The sequence below is a fragment of the Rhopilema esculentum genome, chromosome 10 (assembly GCF_057945365.1).
Source record: "Rhopilema esculentum isolate cy_ngs chromosome 10, ASM5794536v1, whole genome shotgun sequence".
In the NCBI taxonomy this organism is placed as follows: Eukaryota; Metazoa; Cnidaria; class Scyphozoa; order Rhizostomeae; family Rhizostomatidae; genus Rhopilema; species Rhopilema esculentum.
The window spans coordinates 13,808,997-13,819,231 of record NC_142824.1 but is presented as its reverse complement, the minus strand read 5'-3'; the positions used below and the strand labels follow the sequence as shown (position 1 = coordinate 13,819,231).

The 10,235-nt window shown below is 37.0% G+C and overlaps 3 protein-coding genes across 3 annotated transcripts; 1 reads left to right on the top strand and 2 right to left on the bottom strand.

The window, feature by feature from the left end:
- Window positions 1-4,730: 4,730 nt before the first annotated feature.
- Window positions 4,731-5,413, bottom strand: LOC148959407 (histone H3). Its single transcript, XM_089110558.1, has one exon. It carries the CDS (start codon window positions 5,360-5,362, stop codon window positions 4,952-4,954), a length of 411 nt encoding a protein of 136 aa, XP_088966684.1. The 5' UTR covers window positions 5,363-5,413; the 3' UTR covers window positions 4,731-4,951.
- A 602-nt stretch (window positions 5,414-6,015) lies between these two features.
- On the top strand, window positions 6,016-6,488 carry LOC148959406 (histone H4). The gene has a single exon (XM_089110685.1). The coding sequence runs from the start codon at window positions 6,084-6,086 to the stop codon at window positions 6,393-6,395; it is 312 nt and encodes a 103-aa protein (XP_088966811.1). The 5' UTR covers window positions 6,016-6,083; the 3' UTR covers window positions 6,396-6,488.
- Window positions 6,489-9,176: 2,688 nt separating this feature from the next.
- On the bottom strand, window positions 9,177-9,881 carry LOC148959405 (histone H3). Its single transcript, XM_089110683.1, has one exon. It carries the CDS (start codon window positions 9,806-9,808, stop codon window positions 9,398-9,400), a length of 411 nt encoding a protein of 136 aa, XP_088966809.1. The 5' UTR covers window positions 9,809-9,881; the 3' UTR covers window positions 9,177-9,397.
- Between the last annotated feature and the right edge of the window lie 354 nt (window positions 9,882-10,235).

Here is a 10,235-nt window from a genome sequence, read left to right as displayed (position 1 = left end):
CCTATTCTAAGACTTCCCTTAAACCAAACCAGTTTTTATACAGTAAACACATATTTATAAAACCTAGAGTTTCGGAAGTACGCCTGACTATTATATTGAATATTTCATAGAGAATGAGGATGTTTATGCTCTTAAATTGGTTCTTAAATTGATGCATGGTTTCAAAAACTTTTTTTCGTCATTACATTTTTACGTTTTTAGTGCAGTACATTTTTAGTGCATGTAAGTGATGTTACAAACAAAGCAAACCACATTTGTTCTTAAACTAATTCTAAATCATATTTTCGTTTGCATTTGACACTAAAAAGGCAGAAATCAATATCAGTCGGGGAATTAATAGTCATCACCTATATGGATTACTGACCTAATTTCTTATGATGTTGCTAGAAACAGACATGAAATTCTAGCCAAAGACACATTCTTGCAGCTTTTCTTCAAATTTGAAAACAACTTTGAGTAATAAGATATTAATTGGCCAAAAAAGTTTCTTTGCCATGTGTTGGGTCATCTGAGGCAAGTACTACAGGATAAACCTTGCCAACAAATCAAAGAGCTGCAGTATATTGAGTTACTTTGTTTTGCTGCCAATGGACACTCTGTATTTCATCTTGATATGTACATGTGTAGTTTTCTGAAAAGTCAACTTGCAGCATTGCTAGCTTAAGATAAGATTCTGCACATCAAACTTGTTATCTTTATGCATAAAGCTCTCTGCTTGATTGCCCTTGATCATGCAATGCTGTAAAAAGCTTGGTAACATTGCTGCAATGTATGCATGCAACCATTTGTTGTGCCATCCTTTACACTTTGCAGAGTTTGCCAGTAGTTCTTATCTTTTTTTACAGACATACCAAGTGAAAGGCAAGGATTCATTAATGACATATATATCCTGAGAAGATTACTTTGCATCTTTGCAGATAGGACAAAAGTTGAGCCAACAATTAATCTTTGGTGATAGGAACACAGACAACTGTTCCTGTAAAGTTGTGATCATAGCAAGGAAATGTTGGGATTGCCTTTTTGAGAGCATTCACGGCCAAGATTGGCATTCATGGCATTTATGGCAAATTTTCATCATATTTGCATAGGCAAACATTATTTGGCAATTTGCTGCTAAGCTGCACATGTTTCGGCCACAGTCCCACAAACTTGCTTTTTGCCTCTTTTCACAGAGCTGTTTTTCTCTTTGAACATACCATAAACTTCTTTAATTGAAGAAGTAAGATGTTCAATTCAGACCAAAAGCATTTTCATTGTCTTTACTGCATCTAAAGGTATTACAATTTCAGTTGAATACAAAATTATTAGTGGAAATCCTTACTACCTACAAAAGGTATTTACAAAGTTGAGTAAAGAGGTAATTTTTAACTTGGTTTTAATTTTTCCAATGTTCTAGAGTTTTATTTAATTTGGTGATCTTTACAAATAAAAACCTATTTCAGATTTTAAGGCTGGACGAGTTCTTATATTATGAGGGTCTAATGTCATGATTTCAGTCTGTAGGACAGTCTGCAGAGTGTGGCAGTTCATGACCAGACCTTGTGTGTGCAAGAGGAAATAGAAATGTGTCCATGTGTGCATGTGTGCAAGAATGCATACAAAATGTTCAATGTGTGCACACTGTTCAGTTTTGGTGCAATGTGTGCAGCATGCTTCTAATGGCCTGCCCATGCAGCCTAAGAATTTGTCAATTCGTCACACAATGTGTGTGCAGCAATTATTTCTGCAAAAGTGCTTTTGACCATTCCACATTATTCTGACTTCAGATTTTAATTTAGCACAAGGTCGATCATATATTTTGTAAGATTAAATTTCTATTGTTTCGAAACCTTGTACTCAGTAAAACTTCTAGGTGGGTGGAAACAGGGTGTGGGATTGAAATGTGGATTTAAAACTGCATTCAGTCAGTTGATTTTAATACAATTCATTCCTTAGAATGGGCTCTTCAGAGTAAATTCTTGACACTATAATTGTGGATTCTTATTAACTGCAAAGTATTTCATAAACGCAGAACCACCCAAGGAAATTAATATATTCTAAATTTAAGTTTGGAAAACTTGCACATATCGACAGTTTCAAGTGTGTTTAAATATTCATGCAGGAAGCATCAAATCTGTTTGCTGGCCTGGATTGAAAATCTAGATTTTAACAAACAGATTTTAACTGGTGCTTGAGCATAAGTCAGATATTGTAGACTTTTATGCCCCTTTGGCTTAGGACATTGGGAATAGACTTAGACTGTAGTTTCCCAGATAATTGGGATGTGCTAATTAGACTTTTACTTTCTAGGCAGGTATAGGTCATTTCAAAATATCAAATCAAAATGCTGGGATATGAGATGCAGGAATCTATAGGGTGTGGCCCTTAAAAAGTTTCCTGGGGGATTTCCCCCAGACCCCTCTTTATCTAACTGTACATAGCTTTAAGATTTCTGAGCAATCTCTTAAAACCTATGTCTTATATTCTATTTCGATTCAATTCATTTCGATGTCAAAGCTTTTCAAAATAGAAGGAAAGGGCATCTAGAAGACACTCAATCTGCTCACAAATACACATAAGCAAATGGTAAATGCTTTCTAATTTTGGTATTCTTTTTCTTTACGAAAAGCAGATTGCTGCTTTAGAAAAACAACATTTTTTGACAGCAATTTTTTCAACTTGTGACAATCAGATGATTCTGATGCTGACCAATACAAGTTGAAGTTATCGTATAAACCAGTGTTAGGAAGCGCGCCTACAGTGTCAGGGTTAACCGTCTTCCAAGGGATGTAGTAGATGCCAAATCATTGAACTTATTCAAACATAAACTGGACAATTATTGTGGAGACAGAAAGTGTTTGTTCAGACAGTGTTTATTTATTTAGATTAACGATCTCTTAACCTACAAACCAGTACTTTGATATGATATGATATGATATGATATGATGATATCAACTTAAAATCCTTATTCATCATCAATCTCAATAATCAGTAAACCTCACAATGGGCATCGCACTGATTAGGTTCAGGTCAATAAACTTGCAAACAAATTGAAATAACTGAAAATGAAAACAGCTGTTAACTGGATTTCAAAATTTACCCAGAAAATTGCGTGTGCAGCCCTACTTTTTTGTGTGCATTAGACAAGACATCGAAAAAATCTTGTGTGTGCACATCTACAGATAGGCCTGTAGATTTTCAACGTTTAGATTAAGAACAGCCTACCAAACGAGCTTAAATAAAAGAAAATTTTGTGAAATTCGAATCAAATAATAAAAAGGATGGAGAAGCGTGCAAATATAGTGCATGTGAGTTATACGTATATCATATAGGCTATGTTATCAAGCTACCTTCTCTTCCAAAATGGTATCGGAAAACCGATTTCCAAAGCATGAGTCATAAAGGCAGGTTTACACGATCGTTTTTTCTTAAATTTTTTTCTCAATATTGGACCGCGATGAATGACAATGAACGATTGTGTAAAAGGCTACATTGTTGAAAAAAGTTTGATGCTATCTGTCGTTTTTAATCCGCTTAATTGGCGATAATGATACATCGTTGAAGTTTTTTTTGACTCCGGGTCAAAATAAAATCTCTACCATCTTTTTTTTAAAAGGGGCCGACAAATTCTGACGTCATGTCATCCTCGGGGAGAGAATTTCGAGACTTTTTACTAAGTATTCGGGTGAAGATTATTGATTATATAAATGATTAGATTCATGCTCTGAGAACTAAAATAGACCGGGAAGGTAGTTTAAACGGGCAGGGGACTATTTTTAGATAAAAAGAGGTGCTTATCCAGTCAACAATACGCCATCCGCAAAGTCTGCAAAGAAGATTGAAGCAGCGAAAACTAACGAACTGCTGGATTTTGCAGTTTAAGATAAAGTTGTTTCAAAGAGGTATAAAATTGTTACATTGGAACTATTCATGAAGCTTGGTTTCTGATTTGTTGTCAAAATCTCCAAATCTGACATTTTTCAGAGTATTTATGAGTATCAGCAACAATAGTCGAGTGCATTCATACTGTTCTAGATGATTTCAGATCTATGCTTTCCCGACCCTATTTTTCTTCTGTTCACTTTTCTGACGCTTCCAGGGCAAATATTTAGAAATTTGAACCTTGACAAGCATTATTATCAACCAGTAGTCGATCAGTCTTAGCATAGCACCTTGATAAATTCAGAAAGTTTCTTAGCAAAAATATAATTCAATAACTTTGCCTATCACGTCATATCTAAGATTCAGGGGTGTAGAGGAAGATGCTCAAATTCAGGGGTGAAGGATAAAATGATACATATTTTTAAATTACTTTGACTCCACCATTTTCAACCAATTTTAACATTGGATTAGCAGCATCTTCATGATTTGTCTTACTTGCCTAAGGATCATTGAGATAATTTTTGCATTTACGTGAATGTGAATCTAGTAGTATGATAGAGTGGAAAGTTTGTTCTCTCAACCCATTGTACACAGTTTATAGTGATATACAGGTGATTTTGTGAGGAGTTATTCCCTCCATTCTCTCTTGGCTGTGCACTTTGTAATCAAGTGATACTTTGGACTGAAGACTTGAATCACTGTTGAGCAAGATCTACTTGTAAGTAAGTAGAGATATAAGAAAACATGCAGTTTTGGATATCTTAGTTTCCTTGGTGCTGAAATTTGGTTGGAAGGAAGTCCAAGCCAAAGTAGTTTGCTTGTTAAAGACCTCCCTCTTTAAGAATTCCCTTCATTCAGATAATGCTTGCTTTAAATTTATTTCTCCACGTTTTCAAATTGTACATATCTAAAGATTTTTTGTATACACATGAACATATATATGAAACATATGAACAAAAGTAAACTGATTTGAGTCGACCATGTCGTGTGTATTCTGGCTGGAGAAATATAATCTCTGGTGTTCGTGGTGGTTTTTAAAAAAACCGTTTTTTCAAAGAATTCATCGACAAGATGAAATTTGCTTGTTGAATTAAGCTCTCTCCCCTCGAATCCTTCTGGCCAGTTGTATGTCCTTTGGCATAATGGTAACACGTTTGGCATGAATGGCGCACAAGTTGGTGTCTTCAAACAGTCCAACTAGATAAGCTTCTGATGCCTCTTGAAGGGCCATCACTGCCGAGCTCTGAAAGCGCAGGTCTGTCTTGAAGTCTTGGGCTATTTCTCGGACGAGCCTTTGGAAGGGCAGTTTCCTGATCAACAACTCGGTCGACTTCTGGTATCTACGAATCTCTCTCAGAGCAACTGTGCCGGGCCTATATCTGTGAGGTTTCTTTACTCCTCCAGTTGCTGGGGCACTCTTTCGTGCAGCCTTGGTTGCCAATTGTTTGCGAGGAGCTTTTCCTCCAGTTGATTTTCTTGCAGTCTGCTTTGTACGAGCCATTTTATAACCTCAACGAAGAAATTTACGTGGTGACTGAACGGTAGGCACAACAGATATCAATCTGCAAAATGGCGCCATTCGACTTCAATTTGAAATCATTCAGCAAGCCACGTGACATGCCGGGAGAACAGAAGCCAGATGACAAAAACAAGAAGCCCATTGGCTGCTTGTTCCCTAAACTTTCGAGCTGCCAGTAGTCTTGTTCTGAACAACATTCTTACGATATGATTTAAAGTTGGGGGAAACAGAAATCGCGACATTTTTAGAGGATTCAACAATTTTAAATTACTCTCTTTTAATTTTGAGTATTTTTTGGCTCGGTTATTGGCAATAATAGCAACCTTTTACGTAAATGATGTTTGCGAACAATCTTTTTGTGGAACAAAATTCAAAAATGGCCTTGAAAAGAGCAAAAAGTTTAAACATTCTCAAGTATTTCGTCTGACATTCTTGTCAGACTAAAACGTGAGTATAAAAAGTCATCAGAAAATGGATATGTAGAACAAAGCGTCGGTAGAGTTTTAAGAGATTTCGTACACTTTGCTTGAGTAGAGTTATAAAAGGCGCCAACCAAGCAACCAACATGGCAGGGCAGGATAAAGAAAGTGCTCCTAATACGTTCGCCTTTTCTACTGAATCTAAACCCTGCAGTTCACAGTTCGGGCAGTTCACTTGCTTAGCGTATTGTAGTTTGCACTTACATTGCTAATTTTCATCAATCATGTCTGGAAGAGGAAAAGGAGGAAAGGGTCTTGGCAAAGGAGGTGCCAAGCGTCATCGAAAGATTCTTCGTGACAACATCCAAGGCATCACCAAGCCAGCCATTCGCCGATTGGCTCGTCGTGGAGGAGTAAAGAGAATCTCTGGTCTCATTTACGAAGAGACACGAGGTGTTCTCAAGGTTTTCCTCGAGAACGTCATTCGTGATGCAGTCACGTACACAGAACATGCCAAGCGAAAGACTGTCACCGCCATGGATGTCGTCTACGCTTTGAAGAGACAAGGCCGAACATTGTACGGATTTGGCGGTTAAGTTGCGTCGTCCTGTTTACTGGACGAACGACTGGAGTGGCTCGCCTTCTTCAACAACACAAACAGCTTTTTTAAAAGCTACCATAAATGCCAATGTTACCCAATGTTTTAAACCTTGTGACAACACACGATTAACACGATCATAGGGGGTCTTAATTGAAACTTTTCTTAGCTCATTTTAACTCAACCGTTTTGAAATCAAGACCCTTTAATACCATTCACGAAAGAACATACAGTTAATATCTATCTATATATCCCGGTTGAGGAAGTACATGTCCAATTTTTTGAACACAAAGAAAGGTCAGTTAATTCGTAGGCAGACAGCAAGAATTCGAAATGTCAACTTTGTTTAGAAGACTGAATGAAATATAGTATAAGACTGCAAAGGCGTTATAAAGATATTGTAATTCCTACCAGAGATGCTTTTTCAAAACGAAACTGAAACTATATAGCTTTACTGTATTTCTGTACTCCCTAGCGTATACAAATAGCACTTGCACACGGGAAAGTATAAAGAAAAAGAAAGACCATCTGATCACCAACTTGAAATAGCCAAATAGTAAACCATAGTTATTTCATTTTAAAGCAAAGTTAGTTATTTGCTGTTGAATGTTGTTTCTCATTCTCCTGATGCATGTATATGCAGTGAAAAAGCCAGTAGCTGCAAAAAAGGTTGCGAAAAAGCCAGCAGCAGCGAAGAAGGTTGCTGCCAAAAAGACTGCCTCTTCAGCCAAGAAAAGCCCTGCAAAGAAGAAGGCCTCGACACCAAAGAAAGCCAGTGGAGCCAACAAGTCACCAAAGAAGCCCAAGGCCAAAATGGCAAAGAAGCCTAAAGTGGCTGCTGGTAAGAAGGCATCGGCTGCTGTTAAGAGCAAACCCAAAAAGGCTGCCAGTGCCAGCAAGAAGACAGCAAAATCACCGGCTGGGAAGAAATCCAAGACTGGAAAGTCGAAGAAGTAGGAGTTGAAAAATGAAGTCATGTTGCCACTTACCATATAAACAAACAGCTTTTTTAAAAGCTACCAAATCGTCGGTCATCGGTTCTGGATTAGCCCTTTCGGCTGCATTGATATCATAAAAATGACATGTAGAGTTTTCAAAGCTGGTGGCCCACCAAGCCAGTGACAGTCAACTCAACCTTGTCTGCCACTTTGTTTTTTGTGATGTTCTTTCCTGTAATGATTGTGATGTTCTTGTAATGATTGGCACAATAATAATAATACCTTGTTAGGAAAATGGCATGAAATAATTCTGAAGTTCTATGTTGGCTGTTAAAGCAAGCAAGCATAATATTGCTATTAGTTTGATAGAAATGAAAGAGCAAGCTTAACAGTTTTATGGTTACATTTCAAGCTTCTATATTTACGATATAGATAGGAGGATTCAGCATCATTTCAGCCAATTTCAGCTAATTTCAGGTAATGCCAAGCACTCATTAAATTATTTTGACTACACAATTGCAAATGCACACTCTCTTGAAAATAAGCAAAAAATGCATTGATAGAGTTAATGATATATTTTTGGTTGTATTATTAGGAGCTGTCAGTTATGCAAATTGAAGTAGCATTTCATTTGCCAATGTGCATTCCCACTATACCTCAAAACTGGTTTGACAGTAGGGGTGGGCTGCCTTTGACGGGTTTTTAGATTAATAAACAGCAAGAGACAACTTTGGACAACACATAGATACATAACCCTTGTGTAGTGATGCTGTGAGCTTGAAAAACCCTTACAAGATAGGTAATTAGATTCATCATTTAAAAAGTCAGTTAATTATGTTGAGAACAAAAACTGCAAGTGCACTTGTATTTGTCCCACACAGTCTAAAGCATTTGGTATTGTGATAGAAATTGCACTTTTAAATTCAAACTATAAATATCAAGACTGGATTGACAGGAGGGGATCTTGATGGGCAATGACCTTAATGATAAGCATGTAAAAAATTTAGTCTATTCTCATGAAGCCAATTTTTGGTAGGTTGTGAAGTTGCTCTTTGAAGAATCTTTTTTTACAATCTATTTACACAATCAGAGTTTATCATGTGAATACAAGCATTAAGTCTAGTCGTCTATGATTGGCTATGAGAGGTTGGCTATGATTTAACTGCATAGGGAATATATATTATATATTGTTTATTTACTATGACCCCAACATTTTCAATCAATCTTAACATGGGGTTAGCAGAATCTGAAAACTTTTTGCACCAATAATACCAATAATGTATACATGCATTATTGTTTTGAGTGCAATTTTAGCCTTCATGCTAATTTGTCTTGTTTGCCTAAAGTGTTGATCATGAGAAAAAATTTGCATTTTACATTTACTTGAATGTGAGTCTAGCAGTATGAAAATGTGGTAAATGATATATTTTATTTCCCCATTGTACACAGTATGCAATGATTTACATTACAGGTGATTTTGTGAGGAGTAATTCCCTCCATTCTCTCTTGGCTGTGCAATTGTGAATGGATAGCAAGAAAGAACTTTGTAGTAAAGTTATACTTTGGACTGAAGACTTGAATCACTGTTGAGCAAGATCTACTTGTAAGTAAGTAGAGATATAAGAAAACATGCAGTTTTGGATATCTTAGTTTCCTTGGTGCTGAAATTTGGTTGGAAGGAAAATGACTTACCAACATGGAAGGAAAAAATTTAATGCTCTATAAATCAGCCTTCTAAGCAAAGTTGACAATTCATAGATATGGAGGAAGTCCAAGCCAAAGTAGTTTGCTTGTTAAAGACCTCCCTCTTTAAGAATTCCCTTCATTCAGATAATGCTTGCTTTAAATTTATTTCTCCACGTTTTCAAATTGTACATATCTAAAGATTTTTTGTATACACATGAACATATATATGAAACATATGAACAAAAGTAAACTGATTTGAGTCGACCATGTCGTGTGTATTCTGGCTGGAGAAATATAATCTCTGGTGTTCGTGGTGGTTTTTAAAAAAACCGTTTTTTCAAAGAATTCATCGACAAGATGAAATTTGCTTGTTGAATTAAGCTCTCTCCCCTCGAATCCTTCTGGCCAGTTGTATGTCCTTTGGCATAATGGTAACACGTTTGGCATGAATGGCGCACAAGTTGGTGTCTTCAAACAGTCCAACTAGATAAGCTTCTGATGCCTCTTGAAGGGCCATCACTGCCGAGCTCTGAAAGCGCAGGTCTGTCTTGAAGTCTTGGGCTATTTCTCGGACGAGCCTTTGGAAGGGCAGTTTCCTGATCAACAACTCGGTCGACTTCTGGTATCTACGAATCTCTCTCAGAGCAACTGTGCCGGGCCTATATCTGTGAGGTTTCTTTACTCCTCCAGTTGCTGGGGCACTCTTTCGTGCAGCCTTGGTTGCCAATTGTTTGCGAGGAGCTTTTCCTCCAGTCGATTTTCTTGCAGTCTGCTTTGTACGAGCCATTTTAATACCTCAACGAAGAAATTTACGTGGTGACTGAGCGGTAGGCACAACAGATATCAATCTGCAAAATGGCGCCATTCGACTTCAATTTGAAATCATTCAGCAAGCCACGTGACATGCCGGGAGAACAGAAGCCAGATGACAAAAACAAAAAGCCCATTGGCTGCTTGTTCCCTAAACTTTCGAGCTGCCAGTAGTCTTGTTCTGAACAACATTCTTACGATCTGATTTAAAGTTGGGGCAAACAGAAATCGCGACATTTTTAGAGGATTGAACAATTTTAAATTACTCTCTTTTAATTTTGAGTATTTTTTGGCTCGGTTATTGGCAATAATAGCAACCTTTTACGTAAATGATGTTTGCGAACAATCTTTTTGTGGAACAAAATTCAAAAATGGCCTTGAAAAGAGCAAAAAGTTTAAACATT

Coding starts and splice junctions, on each gene's coding strand:
- LOC148959407 (XM_089110558.1), bottom strand. CDS start 5,362: ATGGCTCGTACAAAGCAGACTGCAAGAAAATCAACTGGAGGAAAAGCT.
- LOC148959406 (XM_089110685.1), top strand. CDS start 6,084: ATGTCTGGAAGAGGAAAAGGAGGAAAGGGTCTTGGCAAAGGAGGTGCC.
- LOC148959405 (XM_089110683.1), bottom strand. CDS start 9,808: ATGGCTCGTACAAAGCAGACTGCAAGAAAATCGACTGGAGGAAAAGCT.